Source organism: Rhipicephalus microplus, unplaced genomic scaffold (genome assembly GCF_043290135.1).
Source record: "Rhipicephalus microplus isolate Deutch F79 unplaced genomic scaffold, USDA_Rmic scaffold_464, whole genome shotgun sequence".
In the NCBI taxonomy this organism is placed as follows: Eukaryota; Metazoa; Arthropoda; class Arachnida; order Ixodida; family Ixodidae; genus Rhipicephalus; species Rhipicephalus microplus.
In genome coordinates, this window is record NW_027465027.1 from 1 (window position 1) to 22124 (window position 22124).

Here is a 22124-nt window from a genome sequence, read left to right on the forward strand (position 1 = left end):
AGTCCAATTGGTTCACCGCTGACCATTTGATCTCCAATTGGAATGCTTGTTAGTCCAATTGGCTGCCCACATTCCAATTGGAAAACCATTGGAACAGTGCATTCCAATTGGCCTCCCAATTGGCATCCCAAATGGTGTGCTTGTTGGTCCAATTGGTTGTACAACTACAATTTGGGAGAGTGTTGGAACATTGTTCTTTCAATTAAAATTTGTTTCATATACATAAAAGTTGATATTTGTTATTTACATGGCAACTTAATTTGCTATAGGCCAGGGCAGAATTCCAGGCTCAAGTAATTGTCATGATTCTTATATATTGGAGTCAATTGAGCCATGTATACATATTTTGATTTGAAAACTTCATTGTAGTGTGCATTAGGTTATGTTCTTCAGTCATTTATGTTCCTTATAAGCAACTTTTTTTTCTAGAGCTGTGGCGTTTACTATAAGGTACATTTTAACTCAAAACAGTGGGACAGTTATAGCATTAACAGTTAACATGAGTTTGAATATGGTACAATTAAAAATGCAGCTAGTTCTGCTGGTTTGTGACCTATAGCTGTGCTCATAGAAGCAGTACTTTCAGTCTCCTGCTGGGTGATTGCCTGGACAAAAATAGGCCCATTGCTACATGCAAGCTTCATCACTTGTTTTTGTCATTTTTTTTTCTTGGATATTTTGTGTAGACGAAGTAATAGTCACTGATGTGGGTATAAAATTAAAGGTTGAAGTTGGTGCACGAAAGCTGTAGTGCAAACGGAGTGTAAAAATCCAGCACAGCACACATGTTGTGGGAATTAGTCATATGCGAAGCAGTCAGCATGCGTCAGCCAATGCTGGAAATTTCATTTTGAGCCTTCAGCGTTACGAGGTGGATAGACATCTTTGTCCCAATTGATTAGCTCTGTGCATATTGTAGACTTTCCAGGCACATCAAGTACACTGACGCGTGAAAGGTAGCTTATGGCACAACATAACATCAGTGTTCCCATTGGAGCTTGCACTTCAGTTATATTACCATGAAGTGCATGCTATCGAGTGATGATGTGCTTATATACAGACAAGTGCAACCCTTGAATATTGCTCGCACAGTCCTAAGTGCACATATGTAAAGCTTATCACATTGATATAAAACAGGAAAGCCAACTCTGCAACTACTTTGTCCTGACAAGGTATTTTTCATTGTACAAGGTATCTTTCTAAAGTAGTTTGAAGCAGTGACTGAGTGGAGGCTGCCATGCAGAATTCCAGGGTTTGATTCTGGCTTCACCCACGATTTTTATTTTTTGCTGCCATCTGGATATTTCGCGACATGAGCTCATTCACACTGTTGTGTTAAGATTTCCAATGTCTGGGCTGATATAGCCTGTGAATCACTCACAGCTAGTGGTGTGTGAATAGTGAAATTTCATCTTTGATTCTAATGACGCCGAATAGTGGCCAAAATATAGAATACGTAACATTTTATTGAAAATTGAAAGGAAGAACAAATTAATGAAGTCAGCTTGTATCCTCAAGCACATAACGCAGTAAGTGAATGCTGCCGAATGACAACAAATTGTCCTATAATAATACTGTTGTCCTTCATCGTTCCAAGTGCTTCATGCCCAAAAATGGCAGCATTTCTTGCCTAATTATAGGTCTTGATATATCTTAATGGATAGACTATGCAACCTCTTTCTGCACAGTAGTGCTTTTGAAATTAATGAAATCACAGCAGTATAACCTTGGTGCTGTTTGTACAACAGAAGACAACCACGCATTTCCGAGAAAAGCTCGTGGCATTCCACCACAATATGTTTATTAAAATGGGCAAAAATACAACAAGTCCAGGCATAAGAACACTCAAACAAAACACAAAAATAATAATATGCATGAAATATATGTACATATGTAAAAAATAATACACAAATGCACAAAATTTGCACATAGTTGCATCTGAAATTAAATTACAAATTAACAGTGCACATAAAATTTCACAAGGTATAGCAACTTGAATGACATATGCCACTCTGACAAAACTGAGTGCCGAATACCCACTGCACACTGGCCATGACGTGCTTGCATTTAGGCAACTCAGACAATTTTAAGAGGTCAATGGATTTCCGTAAAATTTGCTGGTTAGCAATTTCCTTTACGTGACCTGCAGTTTCTGAGCATGCATGATCTTAGTTTTTCCTACGTTTAATTTAGTTTCAATAAAGTTCAATTGTTAGGCGGCGCTCATACTGTGTCCTCGTCCTGCGAGATGTCGTGTTCGCACCAAGTTTCAATGTACGGTCACTCACACCAGTGTCACTAGAGCTGCAATGCTGCTCATGTGCACAAACCCAGCTTGTAGTGCTATTATTTCACATAATGATGCCACAGAAGCATGGCTTTCATTATATATGTATCAAGAGTACAATGAGCAGCCACTGTACCTGCTTATGCAAACAAATGCACCAGTTGTTTTGCACTATCACTAGCACTCTTCCAAGGAAAATGAGCAAATGGAGAAAGCAGTGCCCCATAATCTCTTAGTGATTACACCTATGGCTTACTCAAAAAGGGCTAAAACACCTAAAATAGCTTGCTTAATTTTGAATGGCCTGGCAAAACAGAAAGAATTTACGATCGAAAACGATACATTCGAGAGTACACAAGAATATGTATACCTAGGACAACTACTCATGGGAGAACCTAACCACAAAAAAGAAATTCACTGAAGAATAAGAATGGGCTGGAGCACATTCGTCAGGCACTCTCAAATAATGTCAGGAAATCTGCCACTATCATTAAAGAGAAAAGTATACAACCATGGCATACTGCCAATTCGGATGTATGGTGATAAACCATGGAGAATAATGAAACAGCTAGAGCGAAAGCTGAGGACCACGCAGCGTGCAATGAAACGTAGAATGGTAGGAATAACAATGAGAGACCGGAGGATGGTAGCATGGCTAAGAGAACAGACAGGAGTTGCAGATGTCCTAGCTGACATCAAGCGAAAAAAATGGACCTGGGCTGGTCTTGTAATGGGCTGGAGCACATTCGTCAGGCACTCTCAAATAATGTCAGGAAATCTGCCACTATCATTAAAGAGAAAAGTGTTCACCAGACAACTGGTGAACAATAAGAGCAACAGAATGGTTACCAAGCGATGGTCAACACAGTTGGGGAAGGCAGGGAGTTAGACAGAGCGACATAATTCGGAGGTTCCCAGGAATAAAATGGAATTAGCTCGCACAGGATATGGTAAACTGGAGATCATTGGGAGAGGCCTTCAACCTGCAGTGGACTAACACAGGCTGAGAATGATGATGATGCCCCGCCGCGGTGGTCTAGTGACTAAGGTACTCAGCTGCTGACCCGCAGGTCGCGGGATCAAATCCCGGCTGCGGCGGCTGCATTTTCGATGGAGGCGAAAATGCTGTAGGCCCGTGTGCTCAGATTTGGGTGCACGTTCAAGAACCCCAGGTGGTCGAAATTTCCGGAGCCCTCCACTACGGCGTCTCATAATCATATGGTGGTTTTGGGACGTTGAACCCCAAATATCAATCAATGATGATGATGATGATGATGAATTAGGGAACATAGAATTGTCGAAGAAGACTACAGAGAAAGAGTGCTGGGAGGTGCACATACATATGAAACATTTTCCACATTGATTAATACACTAACACTTCTTATTTCTAGAGGCTGAATAATTACTGTAGGAGACTGTTTGAATAACACTTTGTGCACATGGTTAACGGTCACCAAGTCATACTTTACTGGTCGGCACCGAAGTTTCCAGACACATATGCATGTGTTATCACCACTTGAAATGATCTTTTCAATAATGGCAAATGATCCATCCAAGAGTTGAACAACTGAAGTATTAGTCTTTTTCTTTGACGCGTACAAGCAGTCTGTCAGGATTGAACCGTTTACCATCATTCTTCTGTACTTTACAGAGGGTGGCAGAATTTCTTGCTCAGGTGATGAACAGGCTGGTGGAATACAAGAACCACTTCCAAAAAAACGGGTGCCATCACTGCTGCTTTTGCTTTTGTGAGTGACCTTGGCATCAAAAGAATTGCAATACAGCACCACGCTAGGGCTGGCAGTCAGATCCTGCAGCTCCATTACAGTGTTTTCAATCTGCAGAACTCTACACAGCTGGTGTGGAATTCCATTTGCAGCTTTGATGGCCTCTTTGAGGCTCCCATTTCCCGATTCAAATGGAAATGCGGAATGTGCCCACAGGGGTCCCCAGTCGTGGATACTCTTGACAATATGTGTCAGCTGGTGCATGTTATATGTCATGAAAGCTTTTCCAAAAAGCATTTCTGAGCGCACATGAAACTCTAACAAGAGTTTCTCTGCTCTGTTAACTTCAGCAGTTTCGATACTGCGCTGCAGCATAATATGTAAAGCTTCCACCAAGCATGCCCAATGCTCAAGGTATCTTCTCTCCAGAATACCATGGAGCACTGGGATGCTGTAATATAGTATCCAATTCTCCAGCTCTTTAGCTTTCCACCATCTCCGCTCTTTTGTTGCTCGCGGCAATCTTTTCACGTCTCTCGGTGGCCTGATAGCCAAAAGCCTCTCATCGACCATGTTTTGCTTGCGACTGAGGGAGTAGGCATAACCTGATGACTCAAACCACAAGTCTAAAAACTGCCGTGCTACACCGAGTAAAATACAGTGCATGTAGTCAGGGACAAAGCCTGATACGATATTAAAATAGGGCAGGCCGATCAACGGAGATGCTGTTTTAACACCATTAACAGTCACACCTTCCCTAACTGCAGTCATCATATCTTCGACCATCTGGCTTTCAGTGCGCTCAGTGGGGTTCAATGGTTGAACAGGGTACTTAGTAGAACCACCAGCTCGTTCACCTTTCTGCAGACACCAGTTACATCCGAAATAACCATTAAATTGTGTGACACCTTGCATAGGTGCCCTGGCAACAGAGTCAACTGCACAACAAATGCAATAAGCTTTGTATGTCTGCAGTTGACCCTTCCGCTCCAACACAAAGCCATTTTCACTGAGGTGGCTCATTTCCTTTACAAATGTGTTCTGAAAAAGCTCCATATTTGGTTTCTCCTTCCAAAACCACAATGCCGCAAGGACGAGTTTTGACATTCTCTGTTCAGCTGGGATCTCATTAACAATTAACTGAATAGGCCAAATGGACGTGCCACTTGATTTGAACAGCGGTGTGCCATCGGCATTTAGGGTGAAGGTGATTCTGGGCCCACACTGCTGTGTTGAAGCTGCGAATTTGTGGTACATTTCACCATCACATAGATCACCCAGTGAGCCATCATGGTGAAGTGGCTTTGTTAGGTCAAGGAGTGCACAGTCTTTCAACAATCTTTGCAACTGTGATTCCACATCAAGAGTCACAAAAAAAGGCATATCAGATAGACTGGAAACACTCGTTCTGTGCCCACACTGTATGCACTGAAAAGAGGCATTTGTTTCAGCATTTTCTATATGTGTGAAGCATTTGGGGCAAAAACAATAATATGTCATGGTTGTGCCAGTTTTGCTCAAAAGTTTGGAGAGCTGGTACCGTGAATCAGGCAATATTGGATGTTCGAAAATTCTGTTAATAAGGTCCAACATGCTGGTCAGCCCAGTGAATGACAAATTATTTTTCACAGCGTGCTTCAGCACCATGAGGAGAATGTCACCTCTGGACAAAACCACTCTTTCAGTGATAACATCAGTAAATAACTCTCCAAACTGCGACTTGCCACCATGACTCGGCCCCGTGGGACTGTTAGGCATTTGCTGCTGAAAGGAGAAAAGAAATAATTGTTCAAAATGGCAGCACTCGACTGAGACTTCACAATTAATTATCCAAGTCAGCTAGAAATCGATCCCTCTTTTCTCGACAAATGATGCCATATATCCCAATTTCTGTGCCACATACCCACGTCCATGACGGTTGGCTGATTTGCTGCATATAGTTACCGTGGCCGCCGCGGGATGCCGCCATGTACCCCCCTCCCTCCGTGCACTTGTGATTACACTGACAGTAAGCCACGCATTTGAAGAAAAACAAGAAGGTGCTCAAGGTCATGATGCACAATGATAAAGGGGCACATGTTCTTGCCCCCTTGTCATCCCCCTCCCTGCACTGCTTTCACAAACATAGCGCTGTGTGTGTGTGAGCCTTCATTGTGTCTTCGTTTTCAGTGAGCTCTTACCGTTCATAAATTCTGCATTTCCAATGCCTAAACAAGCTAAGTGATCCCCCAGCAGTTAATGACATCAGCCATGTTTGTGTAATTTTTGCAACTTCCGATGGACCTACCATGTCATCTTCTGAAGGCAGCTCTCCAGGATCATGTTGCTCTGAACCATCCTCATCAGACATGGACAGCTGCAAAACAAATAGAGCAGAGAAAACACAAAAACGATGAAACCAAGAGAAAAGGGAACTCGTCAGAGATCGGCACCACCTCGACGTGTGACAAAGCCATGTTCGATTTTTAGTGCAAAATCTGCAATGACACCACATATGGAGACACAACAGGCACAAGTGCTGTCATGCCTCTGCGATGTCACCGCATATTACTAAATACTCCGAACAACCACTTCTGTTATACAAAAAAATACCCACATAAATATAGATATGTGTGCATACCTCTTCATCATTTAGCAATGTGTCATGGGAAACCATCGGGTTGGCATGCTGTGGCCTATCATTGGTTGCTTGCAGTTCTGGAGTAGTGGGACTGACCGGAGCAGATGTCACCCTGGAGGCTGCTGTGCTACAAGCATCGCTTGAAGTTTCCTGCAAGAAAACAGCTTATTAATAAAAATGCACTTAACGTCTCGAACATACTACCTCACCTGTTCATCCTCACTACTCAACGTATCAGTTCGAAGTATGCCATTTATATCTGTCGAGACTGAAGCTTGTCCTGCTGCTTCATCATCAGACGAGGATGTGTCCATAGGCACCTCCTGAATGCGAAGAAGTATCTTAGACATATGTGCACGCCTTAAGTCGAAGCTTTACTGTGTAAGCTCCTATCTAATGTATCGTAATAGAGAAAGGTTTTTGTTTGTTTTTGAGAATGACAGCATCAGTTCTCATTGGGTTTGTTGCATTTAAACCCAATGCTAATAATAATATTGGGTTTACTTAGACAAAAACTTAACTCAATGACTGACTCAGCAATGACAAGTGACATCACAATTTTGCTAATAACAAACCCAAGGCACGCAAAATCGATTAATTACGCATTAATGTAAAATATAACTAACCTGTAGGCAAGATATTCGCAAAACTCCTGCGAACATTGTTACCATTTTACGTAAGCCGTGAATTCAGACAGAAAAGTCCGCTTTAAATGTTCTAACAGATGCAATGTACTGAACTGCTACAACTGCTTTCAATGCCCTATTAGAGATTTGTTAAAAAAAATTTTAAGTCAATGTTAAAATCGGTTACAATGACCCGCTCAAATAGCGGCTGCCATTCACAGCCGCTTTATTTGTACTCAAATGTCGCAGCAATACCAGTTTGCTCACTACCAGTTGTTCACTAAACAGTAATTTACAGCGTGGTTCGGTACCGCCAAGCGAGCGATATCTGCCGTCAATATTTACGTTCACCCTCGGCAACTACATGTGCGGACAAACGCAGGTTGTTCGCCCACACAAACTGTTGTTAATACGCTAGGCGTGTTATGCGAACCAAGACATGCAGTCTCGTGTGAGTCTTGAACACCAGCGCCAATTGAAGGCGTTAGAACAAAAACAAAGGTAAACTTGCACGCTGTTGGCAACCCCTCTCAGTACTTCTCGGTAGCACAAAGTCCGATCCATGGTTGATATATCGTTTATATGGGCCTCTCTTCTTTCTCTTTGGAAGTTGATACATTATGACCGCATTAGACGATTTGTTGGTGCACGTGTGGATGCTCCTCAGATTGTTGTTGAGCGCACAACCGAACACCACTTCAGCACAACGGCAACCATGGCACATCCTGACTGGTCAGCGTCACAAAAGATGTCCAGTTTCGTATTTCAATATTTCATTTATTACTGTAATATCTGTACATCTGGTAAACCAATATATACTCATAAAACCTAAATAAAATGGACATATTAATATTGAAGTCATATGCGTCTATGTAGCACGATGTGTTTACGTGGAAACCTGTATCTGCCAGTCGGCTTGAAGTACGAGCTCGCGGCTCGCGCGTACGTTTACATTCAGCACGTGCAACGGCAGTCTGACCGCTGGCCGCAGATTTGCGTGCGATCCTGCGAAGTGATCATTCGGCTGCGTATCCTCTTTGTGTTTTTTTCGTGCACTAACGGCACAGTGTACTGCAGAATGATCACGCACGCTAAAGTACGTTACGAAGACGATCGGAAACTTGCGATTGTGGATGTTGGCGACATCGAAAACTTCAAACCAGAGCACGCGAAGGACTTCAAGTCCAAGTTCTTCTATTCTGTAAAGTGGACCGATCCGGACGGGACCTCTGATTACTACCGGGCTCGGATCCTAGCTTTGGGAGGTAAGCTCTTCGTTTGCGACCCTGGCACACATTTATTTTGCCTTGTCAAGTTCAACATTAAGTGCATTTTTGTGTTCCGCGGTGCGCATATGCCTATCGTTGATGCTATCCGGTGCGTGCGGTCGGTCGGCAGGTATAATTTGATTAATGAAACATAATTTTGTCTTGAAATGAGCGTAGTTCAAATATAGTCTTGCAACTTCCGTTATTTATAAATAGGCCTAATGAAGCTAGTGTATAAAAATTACTATATATACTCAACTGTCTTTTGCGCTCTTGCAAATGCAATTAATATGCCTAAAACTTGTTGCTAAGTGAGATGGATATCTAAGGGATCGCCTTTCTTTCTATTCTTCATGCGGTACAGCACAACTCGATAATATTCCTTAAAATGTATGCACTGATCCAGATCATAGACCCCTCTCCTCCAACTTTTGACGCTATTGTCTGCGAAGCTTCCAGCGTACGGCACGTGGCAAACTTGTTGAGTCCTTCCCAGCTGCCTTTATGTTTTCAGAATACAGTAAAAGCTCGTTAATTCGAACTCGAATGGGACTATAAAATTGTTCGTATTAAGTGGAGTTGAAAAATTGCGCAGGCGCTAGAATGAAGACATTGTTCCACACTGTGTGGAGAACCCAGAGAAGCCACCTCTGGACTCGTTCCCGCAAACTAGGTGATACTACATGTTTGTGGCAGGTAATTTCATAAATTAAATTCAGGCTGTGACAGCAAGAGAATTTATTGATCAGTCAGTGATACACCAGAAACAAGCATAGACTACAAAGAACAGACTACAAAGAACACAGGACAGAGTTTAACAGAACGAGTGCAACCGTCAAGTGGTCTTATTTTCATGCGTAGTGAATAATAAGGCTAGTTGATGCTTGCGCTCAGTCTGTAAAACTGCGTTCTTTGTAGTAGTCTTCATAGCGGCGCCCTTCCATAAGTGCATTCAACTATTATGTAGGTCAAATAAAATAATTATTTTTGATCATCTGTGTTCATGCAATAATCATTAATTCATTATCTTCACCATAGCAGTCAGATCCCCCCTCCCCGAAATAAAAAAAAAAAAGGAACCAGGATTTGCGTGTATATATATATGTATATATTGCGTATTTGACCTCTCCTTACACAAATGCATATACGCAAACATCTAGAGCTCAGTTATACAGTATATACAGTAGTCTTATGCAAAGACAGTTAATGAGCACATGTTTTATGGTTGTGATACTACGCACATATATATTCTCCCTGCTTCTGTTTAAGGCTTACATGCATATAGAGCATGAACTTTTTTAATATTGAAACAAAGACTACCGGAAATTTCAAGGATCCTTTCATATAAGTAGAAGGCTTATTTAAGTGTACACTTAGCATAATATTCCTTCCCACTTAATCTGTTGTCACTCTTCTGTGTTTTTCTTTATACTTGCAGTGCAGCCTAGTCGCACATCCATGGCTTATAATGAAATTATTTCCTCGTAACATTTTTCAATGTGTACGACCTCAATATTTTCCAGAATCTGAAGACGACTTGGAGGGGGAGGGAGGAAGCCGGCAGAGGCCTAGGTTTGAAAAAATGGCTTATTCACCTGACGGCGGAAGTGAGGATGAAGATGATGTCCAGCCAGAGGTACTTGTTTATGCAGTGCCATATCATTCTTTATGCATTGCACAACTTAAACAGCCTCATAAGACATTTTTTTGTTTGTGTACAGCGTCCCGTGAAAAAGCCCTCTGGCCCAAAACAGGAGCTCTTGGACATGCTGAAGAGAAAAAAGGATGACATCTGCCGAAAGGAGGAAACAGCTACAAAGAAACAAAAAAAGAGGGAGACCTATGACGATAGGGGCAGCCTAGTCAGTGAGCTCAAGAACAAGCTACAGAGGCTTGAACAACTGATGGATAGAAAGAGCAAAAAAATAGAGCAGCTCCAAAACAAGAATAACACATTAGAAAAGGAGGCCATGGAGCTGAGGCGGCTTAATGTGAGGCTGCAGGAAAAAATTCTGACAGCCTTAGATGAAGGCAAAGGTATGGAATTCGGCTTTTCGTAGTTTTGTGGCTTCTGTGGCTGCTATGTACGTAGACTTATTTGTAATTTGTATGCCAGTAGCATGGTCACACATTTTTTTTTTTTTTTTTCAGGTTTGGGGGGGAGGGGGCACTCAGCTATGCTTTATGTATGTTTATGCATGCATTTGTATGCGCGTTTATACACATGCCAAACTGAAATTTCAGGGGGGGGGAATTATGGGCTTCCTTAAATTTAAAGCTATTCCTTACAATTTCAAACCACAAAATCGAACGAAGTGATGTTTGTGCATACTACCATGTTTACACATTCTTACGATAAGGAGCGAGTTTGCTTATTTAAGAAAATTACAAAAAAATATAGGGTATTGCAGTTATAACATGAGCTCGCCATCCTATGTTGGAGAGCTTCTCTTCTGACCAGTGGTGACGACCTTGCATAGGACCACAAAAGGCTTTTCAAGTCAGCGGAGCATGAAAGAATTTGTCGCACTTCTTCATCACCCAACAACTATATGCTCATTTACGCCTTGATGCCACTGCCTATGATTTTCGAATATCTTTGGACAGTTTATTGTTTTATTGTTAAGCAAATCCTTTTGCATTTTCTTCATGTTTTACCAGGCAGTGGTTGCATGTGCAAAACATTGCATAGATCCAACACGTCCATTGTCACTTAGAATGCTCTTTGAAGGTGCTTTGAAACAAAATAATAAAATTGCTGTTTTATGTGTAGCCTGGTTTCACATCTAATATGAGGTGCATTCTCAAATTGTTAGTTACAAAAAAAAAAAAAAAAGAAAAAAACTCAAGTTAATACAATACTTGCATTTGGTACAATTTCTTTGATGTAGCTATATTTTGGGTGAGAGCCTTGATATTGAAACTCATATGTTTTGAATGTTGATTGCTGACAATGCTGTCTTCTTAAAGTGACTTGAGTTCTGCTGTTTGTAGTGAGCCTCGCTTCATGTTGATGGTGCAGGCAACAGTAGAGCTGCGTGCTCAATTAAGAGCAAACCGGAGCACTCAAGGATGGAGCTCATAGATATTGACATGGATGTGATTCCAAGGGAGACAACACCGCCACCAGATGATTGCCCAAGAAAAGAGAATGCCACGGTAATGTGCATATCTAAAGGGCAGCTTCAGGAATTTTTAGTTTTGCATACAGTTGTCGTTGTAGGTGAAATTTTTTTTGTGCTTGCTTAACTGTAAATGCTGCTTTTTCAGATGGTTGTTATGATTTTTTTTTTGCAATACATTCCTCTGATGCAGGTGGACATTGGCAGTGGCCTTCGAATAAATTCTTGTGCGTGGAGTCACATCCAGGGCCATCAAAAGGATTCTCTTTTTGTGAAAGACCTGCTTCTTGGAATTTGGCCAAAGGAGCAGCTGAAAAACCGCTCTTTGCAAGGTATGTTGCTGTTCTATAGATTTTTTTTTTTATAACGACAAAGCTCTTTAGGCTAGCCTTATTCTGTTCAAGGCAAAGAAATTCCTAGGTGGGTATGTGCCACAGGAATTGGCCAATCCCCAATGCAAGTTCAGCAGGTGCAAGTGTTAAATGAAAACTGCTTGACGGAGTGGAGCATGTCAAACATGGGAGAGGAAGAAAGAGAACTAAGAGGAGTAAAGGCATAAAATGATCGAAAGACTAGACTCGGAGAAAGAGATAGAAAAGCAGAGAGCAAGACAAAGAGAAACAGGAAGAGAGTGAGAGACATAGATAGAGGAAGTAATCAGTAGAGAGAGAAAGGAAGGGAAGAAAGAGCAAGAAAGAAACCGAGAAATTAAAAGGAGCAACAAGGAAGGCTGCCCCGCTCCGCTGTTTCTTCAGGCTTGGCACCACTAATGCGAAGCTGCCATAATTTTTTTTAGCGCTGTGAACTAGAAGTAGCAGTATTATAGTTAACCACTGTTCATTTGTGTCTTGCAGGAAAGCGGTGTCCACGATTTCCGGATCGGCCTGCAAAAACTCCACTGACGCCTTGGAAAGTGGAAGTGATGCGGGGTAAGTGTCCATGCTTTTTAAGATATTTTGGTGTAGACTGTCTTTGTTCATTCTGCCTCAGACCATATTCTTATAGACTCCATTTTTGTTTAAGAACTGTTTCTTCTTGCCAGTTAGTGATGCCCTGTGAACCTTTTGTTTTAGATTGTTACAGACGGCGACTGCAGCGCCAAGGTATTCCTGAAAACCTTGTGCCTGCTGCACTCAAGCAGCTAAACCATTTTGTGGTGGAGAAGCTGGCAGACCTTGAGAGGATGGCAAAACGGTGAGATGCAGTTGTAAATGTGTTTTGATGAATTTCAGGAAGGTTCTTGTATGTAGTTTTAAATGACATGCAGCCTTGTAAAAAAAAGTGTTCAAAGCATCATACTGATTAAATGCCATGCCAGTGCATTTACTCACACCTGTGAAGTATGTGTGAGATCATGTGGTAAAAACTAGTCTTGAGCTCCTAGCACATCAAGTTAGCACTTTACTCACATCTGAGCAGGCCCAAATTCTAGGCTGACCCCCTAAGGTTTGAAGCCAGAAAAAAGAAAAGAAAATGTTACCTCAAATGTAGACCCAGCAGGAAAACGTTTACAGTATGCAAAAAACTCAAAACACATACAGTAGAACCCAGATATATATATAGAGCCATAAAGGAGATTGCAAAATAGTTTGATATGGCAGCAAAGCAGACAACTCGTCCAGCTTTCTCCTGTGTGTGTTTGTGTGTACAATGATTCTCTGCTGAACAGTGCTGTTCTCTTGAAACCCGGCGCCTGCTACAATGTGTAGCCTGCTATGTATGGTCACAATATTACTGCACTGGGACCCCTTTCCGTGCTTGTTTACTATGTCAGTGTCTGTGCAGTAACATTTTCTTGTGCGTAAGCGTTCACTTCTGACAATAAGCGGGTGTTGCGTGCATCATTTTGGGCCAATGTGGCGGCTATGCTTTTTTGTGCAGTTAAGGCGGTTTTAGCTATTCCACCATGGCACCAACGCATTTGGGTTGTTGCATATTAGCAGTATGCAGTAAGTTTAAATGGCGCTGTGCCTTACATGCTGCTAAACAGGTAGTCGAAAATGCCTAGTGCAATAGGGCTGTCGGCAATCCGTTGCACTCTCATGTTTGTCAGTGGCTGCTATCACATTTGCAGCCATCGCCACATGTGCTTAAGTCTTAATCGATGGCCAGCCGGTGCGTCCAAATGAAAATGTGAAATATTTTGCACAGTACAGCATGCTACTGGCCACACCTAGAGTTGCGGGGTGCACCTTGAATCAACAAGCTTATGAGCCTTGATGGCATGATCAATCCATGGTTATTATGCTGGTGGAAACAATTACTGCTATCACTCAACTGTAACAATTTTTTAAGTACTCAAATATAAACCAACCCGACAGTATTTGAGTTTGAGAAAGACTATTGGCCTAGATTTGCGTAAATATGATACACACTCTGCCTACAGCAATAAGCAATGTCATTACCTATCCCTAATATTCTGACAGGTCCATTTCTAAGGATAGTTCTGCAGCAGGCTACCATTGAAAATGTTGCAAAGGGCCAGCTCTCATGCCTTGAAGTCGTAGTGTGGTTCAAGCACCACAATGTCGTTGCATCATGTGTATATGTAACATTAGCGATGTGAACTTGTAACTTTCATGCACTTGTGTATTTTTCAACACTTTCAGGGAGAAGGACAACCTTAAGCCACAGGAAAGCTGTGAATAAGGCCAGCAAATTCCAAGGTCAAGAGTAAGCCGTGCCTGCAAATTTGGTCTAGTCATTTTCCAGTCAACTTTTGCAATACTTGTACAAGTAATAAATTATTGTAAATCAAGTACCTTCATTTTATGGTTTTTATTTTATGCATGTGCAATACACATCACTCACGACCAAGCATACCGGATCATTTTGGTCAGGATGAACATTTTTGCTTTAACAATTTGGTGTGCTCTTTGCCCATGTATTTCAGCCAAACACCAATTTGTAATGGAAGAATGTTAGGTTCAAGCTAGACCAAGCTAGAAGTTCACTTCAAATGGTTGACCAGTTGCACACCAGCCAGCTCTAACTGGATGACCATGTACATTCAACTGGCTGACCAATGGCGCACCAATCAGCTTCAATTGGATGACCTGTTGGCACCAGTTGGCTTGAACTGGATCACCACATGTTTTCAACTGGTTAACCATTTGGGCACCAGTCAGCTTCTATTGGATGACCTGTTGGGTGCCAGTTCACTCTAACTGGGGGACCATACGTTTTCAACTGGTTAACCAGTTGGACACCAATTCACGTGAGCTGGTTAACCGGTTGGCTTTAACTGGATCATTATGTGTTTGACTGGCTGACCAATGGCGCACCAATCAGCTTCAATTGGATGACCTGTTGGCACCAGTTGGCATGAACTGGATCACCACATGTTTTCAACTGGTTAACCATTTGAACACCAATTGTCATTGACTGGTTGACCAATTGCACTCCAGTATCTTTAATTGGATGACCATATGTGTTCAACTGGCTAAACAGTTGAGCACCAGTTGGCTTTAACTGGATCACCATACGTGTTCAACTGGTTAACCAATTGGGCGCCAATCAGCTTCTATTGGATAACCAGTTGGCTTTAACTGGATAACCATTTGGACGCCAATTTACATTGACTGGTTGAATAGGTGGACACCAGTTATCTAGAATTGGTTGACCAATTGGACACCAGTTAGCTTTAACTGGTTGCAGTGAAAAGAAAGCTGGGCACCAATTAAGATTCGGTTACGTCCAGTTAAATATAATTGGAAAACCAATTGGCCACCGGCACTGTCCAAATGGTTCACCAATTGGACGTAAACTGGTCTACCAATTGGATATAATTGGTACGCTCCCAACTGGTGGCGAAATTCCAATTGGTCGAGAACCAATTCGTAGCAATTGGTATTTGTCCAATTGGACCCATTGATTTTTTTTGACTGGGAAGCTAGCAGCAAGATTATATTTGAGAAGCGATTGAGAGAAATGGGGGAGGAGCGTTGGGCTAGGAAGGTATTCAGCTACTTGTACATGAAGAATGTCGATACAAAATGGAGGAAGCGAACCAGAATATTGACTGATAAATACTTAGAAAACAGCAGGGGGCCAAACCAAAAGGAATTATCGGTCAAGAAAAAGGTGAAGGAAGCTGAGACCGATATGTGGAGAATTGGCATGATTAAGATGTCCGCACTAGAGATCTATCGAACTTTTAAACAGGAAATTGCCAAGGAAAGGGTCTATGATAATACTCGGGGTGGTTCTCTACTAGCTGTTTGAGGCCAGGACGGGAGTATTGCGAACCGAAACATATCGGGCCAAATACGAAGGGGTAGACGTGGTATGCAGTGCTTGTGGAAAGGAGGAGGAAACTGCCGAACACTTGATAATGTTCTGTAGAGGGCTTCACCCTATAGTTCAGGATGATGTCACACAGTTTTTCAAAGCACTGGGGTTTAGGGACAGGGAGGGCAAAATTATTGCGTTGGTCAAAATATTAGTTTTGGTCGCGAGTGCCACAGCGCGGCGCTTGCTCAAAACTGAAGGCAGGGTGACTCCGCTGGCAACACGAGCGATTCGTCAGGCATCTTAATAAATGAGTCGTTGTCCAAGTTTAGTCGAGGCGTTCTTTAGCCACATCCACGGTGTAGGAACATCTGCTGTGTCAACGCCGCCTAGATTTCGTGTGCCTGCCGGATGAGCGCGAAACGCCGATCATCTATGGTGGGGCTGGCAAGGTTCCTTTTGGCGTTGCATAAGTGGTTGCCAGACTAGAAGGGTGGTTGTTGCCAGATTGCTGCTAAATTTGGCTGAACATTTTTTTTTGTAGTTGTGGCTTCTCCGTAAGAGTTTGGTGCTATCCGTGGTGCATTTTGCGAGTGCATGAGCGACGCTGGCCCTTTTAATTAACGGAATGAACCGAGCCTAGCAGAAGTCGAGCGCGGCGCTGCCGTGTAATTAAGAGACCATTTTAATTCCGTTTTAATTAACGGAATGAACCGCGCATTAGAGAATTCGTTTTATTTAAGGAATGAACCGCGCCTAGCAGAAGTCGAGCGTGGGGCTGCCGTGCAATTAGGAGGCCAATTTAATTAACGGAATAAACCGCGCCTAGCAAAAGTCGAGCGCGGCGCTGCTGTGCAATTAAGAGGCCGTTTTAATTAACGGAATGAACCGTCCATTACAGAAGTCGAGGCGCGTTCTCTTGCTGTGTGCGCAGCTGTGCGATTAAGATATCGCGTCTCAGTATTAGGGATGATGGGGAAAACTGAATAGAGTCGCAGGAGGTGATGCGCTGCCCCCTCACCCTTACTTTTCTTTTTTTTCCTCTCAGCTGATCGTGTCGCGTCGAACGCGCGCTACGACTGGGGGACGCTACGCTTCCCCTAGCTGTGTCAGCACAAGACATATCGTTCGGACTCGTATATACATGTGATGAATAAGCGTTCCAAGGCTGGTTAATTAGGGTATGTCGGATATGCTACAGCTATGTACGCCTGGACTCGCGAAATGCACCGCGGATAGCACCAAACTCTTACAAAAAAACCACAACTACAAAAAAATTTTTTAGCCAAATTTAGCGGCAGTCTGGCAACAACCACATTAAAGTCTGGCAACAAATTTATGCAACGCCAAAAGGAACCTTGCTGTGGGGCTGCCTACGTAAAGATAAGGGTATTTGTACATGGCCTTTGAGATCGGCAATTTTGACGTTTGCCACTAATTTGAAAGAATGCCTTGTATTAAAAAAGTCGCTTGGTAAATAACGGCTTCACTTATGTAGGGTTATTTATAATTATGTTTACGCCTTTTTAAAACCTTTTTACGTTATTTTTGTTGCATATAACTTCCAAAAACGTAAAACTTATTAAACCTATTACCAGCTGAACCTATTTAAGGACACCCCTACTCTAGTGTCGCCACTACTGCAGTTTCGACGACCGCCGCTTTTTAAGTGACCGCCGGTAATCCGGCAGGCACAAGAAATCTGGGAGGCGTTGGTATGGTTTGTGTACATTTGATGTAAACACGTTACATTGCGTAACGATACACGCTAGTAATCTCACCAGGTAGTTTGATGAGAAATCTCAGCCAAAAAGCAGCACAGCGTACTTTTGATGCGGTAAGCGTGTTTTCCCCGTCCATGCGCGTCTTTGCAGTGGTTAACAAGCGGCAAAGCTATCGAATTACATGCAATGTGCGAACACTTCCCTGACCCGAAACGTTCGACGAAACGTGAGAAAACGCCTGGTTGCTCTCATAAAGTTGCTTGCTGTCGACTTTTTGCATGCATGTCGTGAGACCCGTCTAATGTTGTTTCAGTTCGTTTCCTGCTTGGTGGTGGCATCGTGGGTGTGCACCGTCTACGCGGGACTCGCTGCGTCTCTGAAGCATCTTGAGCGCACATAGAGCAATGCAGAAGGAAGCCGACTACGCTGTCATACAGGAGAAGCTACGGGAGCTGACGCACGTCATTCAGCAGTGCCAGGTGAAATGTGGCAGTTTGTTCGTGTGTGTGTGTGACTCGAAGAGATCGGCTGTATATTGGGAAATGGTTATGTAGAAAGTTTTCTAACGTTAGTTTCGAGCGTAAATGTGTAGAAATTATTTTCACAGGTAGGTTCTAAGTAAATGTTCTAGCTGCTGCTGGTTGGCAAAACATGTTACTTTTGTGAAATTCAGTCAGGCAACGTGCACATCGGGATGTACGGCAAAACACACACTTTGGAAGAACAGTTGTGATTTTTACATTACCCCACATGCTCTTTTGGTGTTGCCTTGGCTATAGTATCACATGTTTTTAAAGTAGTAAAAACAACTATCAAAAGCTATTTTTCAATCTGGTGCCTGCTTTTTTGACCTTTTCATGTCCAATCAGCATTGGCCTGTTGCACAGCAGCGAAGATGCCCGAAGCTGTGCGCTGTAACAGCTGTGTACTGCTGTAAAGTTGTGCATCATTATATTTGCAGAGTGCACGTACGATCATGCCGCATCATGGTCAATGAGAGCAGTATACAGGCTGCAACACATTCAACAGGCCGCAAACTTTCAAAAATACAAACCTGCCATGTATAGAATACTCAGCTTGTCATGCAAAGTTTGTGTGTCCATTTGTCATCTTCAAGAGCCAGTTTATCATAAGCAAAGCTATAGTTTTCTTTCTCATTCATGAGAATCATGACCCTTTTCAGTGACCTGCAAGTTTGCTTTCAGAACTTCATTTGGATCGTAGTTTTATGCCATGGAATAAAGTATATGTCCTTACCTTTGTGGAACAACGAGACACCTACATGCCACTTTAACCGATTTTTTCTTCTACGGAAAATCTCTTTTCCACATCAGCTGTTGCAATCAGTGCAACACTAAGATGCTGCTATTTCACCTAAGTCAATCTAAGCTGAAGAAAAATTGTTTTACAGTTACAGTAGTTTCAGAAGATGGCAGGTACTACGACAATATCTTTGAAATTAGCTCCATTTTTTTTTGACAGAAGCATCTGAATTTTTGTCACATTCGTATAAAAAACCTGTCATTAAATATGCCAGATAGTGTTCTAACATAATGATGTTATAGTGAAGTAATTCCAACTCTCAGTCATCCTGTGTTTATGTAGATTTGTTGAAAGAGCACTGACATCAAATTTCAAGATTGAGATGTGCCCATCATTCGATCACTTGGTGTGCATAGGTCTTCTTGGCCAAATTTGAATTGCATCCATTGCATCGAAGTTATTTTATTTCGAAGTCAGCATAAAAAAGCTAAAGAGAAAAAACAAAAAATAGACTGCCCTGCGATATTGACACTAGTGCTACGTGTTTGGTGTGATACATTCCACAAATACCATCCTGAGTGGCGATACGGTAGTAACGATGACGTCGACGATCTCTGAGTGTGTTTGGAGCCGACTCCCAGCCATGCTCTCTCTAGTGGCTCTCATTGCTGTTTGAAGCGTGCGTGTGATTAATCGTGTCGCATCGACCGATTTGCGTTGTGCTCCACCGTGTGTGAGTACGATCATTCAGAGCCACAATACGTGCCAGATTGTCAGGGAGTCATGTAGTGAGAACCTGCACGTCGAGGTGCCAAAAAAGCAAAAAAGTGCATGGCGTGGCTTGGAAAAGCAAGAAAATGCTTTTCCAAGCCACGAACCCAATTGCAGCCGGTGGGTTGACTTCGTACACGCCGTTGGACAGAGGGTCTGGACGCCTGTGAAGAACAGCTGCGTTTGCTCCCTTCACTTTGCGACGAGCTGCTACAGGGTAAATCCTGTGTTGGCGAACCAGTTGGGTTTCCCTGAGAGTACGAGGCCTCTTCTCGAGGTCGGCGCTATTCCTCCCGTGTGCCCTGTTGCAGCGAAAAGCAGCGATTTACTCGGCAAACGTCCGCGACATGTTAAAGAACCCCAGGTGGTCGAAATTTCCGGAGCCTTCCACTATGGCGTCTCTCATAATCATATGGTGGTTTTGGGACGTTAAACCTCACATATCATGTTGAGTCGTGCAGAGGATAGATATCCGTTGCCGGATTAGCACACAGTTGTTGCTTTATATGGTCAAACAAGCATTGCAAGCAAGTCGAGAAGTTGGGCCCTAAACCTAACACCATCATCATGGAAAAAAGGGGGGGTAAGGGTTGGGGGGGCATGTAGCAGTTAGAAAATTTCTTGGCCGTCTTCAAACCTGCGCAGAACGCTGCTTAAGTCACTTTCACCGCAGTACATTGTTGTCCTGTGAAAAAGTTTCTTGTGACTTGGAAGGGGCTGTTAGCGCTAGTAACGGAACGCAGCAGATTTTGTTAAATTACTCATGCGCGGCGTATTTGTGAGTACTAGTGTGATTGGTGTTATGTTGCTGCTAATCATTTGGAGCAGTGAAGGACACCCCTTAAAAAAAAAAAAAAAAACCTTGTGCGCCATTTTTTGGTTTCTTTTTGGCAGAGTAACGTTTGAATTCGCAGAGTCTGTCGAAGAATTCCGCAGGCATGGCAAATGCTAATGTGGACTTCATTGTTTGCTCAGTGGCGTAATTCAGAATACTATTTTTAGTGAAATAGCAGGGCTCATGTTCGCCATGCACGATTTAGGTAGGCTGAATGTTTTCTACATATATTTTCTTAAATATAAGCCTCCTTTTTTGTAATGCTCCAAGTTTGGATTTTAGGGCTTCAAAAGTAGCATTTTGCTGCTCCAAAAATTGCTCCAAATTCTATTTTGGCTGTTGCACCCCTAAACATATCGGTGCAGTGTAATCACAGTGTCACTTCGTCTGTGCCCACAGGGCATCTTTTTTGGAATAAAAAAATTGGCCGCAATTACCATTGCTCAGTCTTGTTAAGGTTTGCATATTCTCTACAAACTAATCTAAATGTATCTCGCGAAGTTGAGCGCAAGCATGCATTTGTTTTACTAATTAAAATGTAGGTTTTATTTTTACAAAATACAGTTTCAGTTGCAGGGAGGGCTACTGGTTGTTGTAAAAACCAACACACCTCTTGAACAAAACCACATAGAGACGTCACTTTTGCTGCAGCACAATTGTAAATGTCCGTGGATTGTTGAAATAATAAAAAGTAGAGTTCACTATTTTTTTAAAACACCGTTATTAAGGGTAGATAGATAGATTTGTGGGGTTTAACGTCCCAAAACCACGATATGATTATGAGAGACGCCGTAGTGGAGGGCTCCGGAAATTTCGACCACCTGGGGTTCTTTAACGTGCACCCAAATCTGAGCACACGGGCCTACAACATTTCCGCCTCCATCGGAAATGCAGCCGCCGCAGCCGGGATTTGAACCCGCGACCTGCGGGTCAGCAGCCGAGTACCTTAGCCACTAGACCACCGCGGCGGGGCCCGTTATCAAGGGTGTCAACATAAGTTACTCAACCAATAAATTAATCAAAGCACAGACCATTTGAAAGGGCCGAGCTCATTGCTAAGCCAAATTGTGGATAATGGTGCCAAGGAATAATTTCCTTGACCTCTTAAAAAGTGGGCAGATATTCAGAGACAACACCAGTCGAGGTAGTGGAAGAAGGGCCGGGTGTGTAGTGAAGCAGGCTTTACAGGAACAGCTGTCCTACGAAGGCCTGTTTCTCCTCTGGTTCATCCCAAATGATGCGTTGTAGAAGGGTATACTTTCATGAGTCGGTGGGACATATATGTGTCCCACTTATCTCTATCAAACCATTGTCTTCTCTTGGATTATATTGATTTTGTCATTTTTCTTTGTAGTTTGTATGTATATATAATACAGCTCGTGTTTATAACATTGAGTAAAAAAATATAGCCAAACTTACAAAGGGTAACGTTTTTTGCTTATTTGTATAATGCACAGGCTGCAATAATACAATCTCATCACAGTGGCTGCAGAACTACAGGAGGAGTTTTATTAAAGGTTAGCCACAAACAGCTGTATTCGACAATAATGTGAAATGCGGAGCTCTCTTTCATAGTAATTTTTTTAATTATCCAAACTGCTTAGTTGATACAGACACTGTTGCATTGGAAAAAAATAATGAGTCAAGTGTT

General features: G+C 42.5%; 3 protein-coding genes across 7 annotated transcripts in view; 2 read left to right on the top strand and 1 right to left on the bottom strand.

Moving 5' to 3' along the window:
* Positions 1-3144: 3144 nt before the first annotated feature.
* Positions 3145-7172, bottom strand: LOC142794609 (uncharacterized). 2 transcript variants are annotated; one of them, XM_075885915.1, is made up of 4 exons: positions 6844-7172; positions 6635-6784; positions 6302-6370; positions 3145-5775 (listed from the first exon to the last, which is right to left on the bottom strand). In XM_075885915.1, exons 1-4 carry the CDS (start codon positions 6982-6984, stop codon positions 3595-3597), a joined length of 2541 nt encoding a protein of 846 aa, XP_075742030.1. In that variant the 5' UTR covers positions 6985-7172; the 3' UTR covers positions 3145-3594. The 2 variants fall into 2 exon arrangements, with proteins under 2 accessions (XP_075742030.1, XP_075742029.1); XM_075885914.1 differs by having other exon boundaries at positions 3145-5778.
* A 664-nt stretch (positions 7173-7836) lies between these two features.
* On the top strand, positions 7837-14417 carry LOC142794610 (uncharacterized). Its single transcript, XM_075885916.1, has 8 exons — positions 7837-8525; positions 10052-10164; positions 10250-10565; positions 11551-11687; positions 11844-11982; positions 12505-12579; positions 12724-12844; positions 14260-14417. Exons 1-8 carry the CDS (start codon positions 8123-8125, stop codon positions 14297-14299), a joined length of 1344 nt encoding a protein of 447 aa, XP_075742031.1. The 5' UTR covers positions 7837-8122; the 3' UTR covers positions 14300-14417.
* Positions 14418-17401: 2984 nt separating this feature from the next.
* The window catches only part of LOC142761632 (SAGA-associated factor 29-like), a 34081-nt gene continuing 29358 nt past the window's right edge, over positions 17402-22124 (top strand). For 2 of the 4 annotated variants that reach the window (XM_075885917.1, XM_075885920.1), the window contains exons 1-2: positions 17583-17717; positions 17918-18083. In XM_075885917.1, the coding sequence (XP_075742032.1) occupies positions 18009-18083 (75 nt within the window). In that variant the 5' untranslated portion in view covers positions 17583-17717; positions 17918-18008. Of the gene's footprint in view, positions 17831-17917; positions 18084-22124 lie in introns of all 4 variants that reach the window. The other 2 variants (XM_075885919.1, XM_075885918.1) reach the window with 2 other exon arrangements.

What these genes read in the sequence shown, in the direction of transcription:
- LOC142794609 (XM_075885914.1), bottom strand. Translation starts at nt 6,984, where the DNA reads ATGTCTAAGATACTTCTTCGCATTCAGGAGGTGCCTATGGACACATCC. An exon ending in TGAGTAGTGAGGATGAACAG is followed by an intron (nt 6,785 to 6,843) that starts GTGAGGTAGTAT and finishes GTTTTCTTGCAG; the next exon opens with GAAACTTCAAGCGATGCTTG. An exon ending in CATTGCTAAATGATGAAGAG is followed by an intron (nt 6,371 to 6,634) that starts GTATGCACACAT and finishes TTTGTTTTGCAG; the next exon opens with CTGTCCATGTCTGATGAGGA.
- LOC142794610 (XM_075885916.1), top strand. Translation starts at nt 8,123, where the DNA reads ATGCGTCTATGTAGCACGATGTGTTTACGTGGAAACCTGTATCTGCCA. An exon ending in CAAGAAAAGAGAATGCCACG is followed by an intron (nt 11,688 to 11,843) that starts GTAATGTGCATA and finishes CCTCTGATGCAG; the next exon opens with GTGGACATTGGCAGTGGCCT. An exon ending in CTTGAGAGGATGGCAAAACG is followed by an intron (nt 12,845 to 14,259) that starts GTGAGATGCAGT and finishes CAACACTTTCAG; the next exon opens with GGAGAAGGACAACCTTAAGC.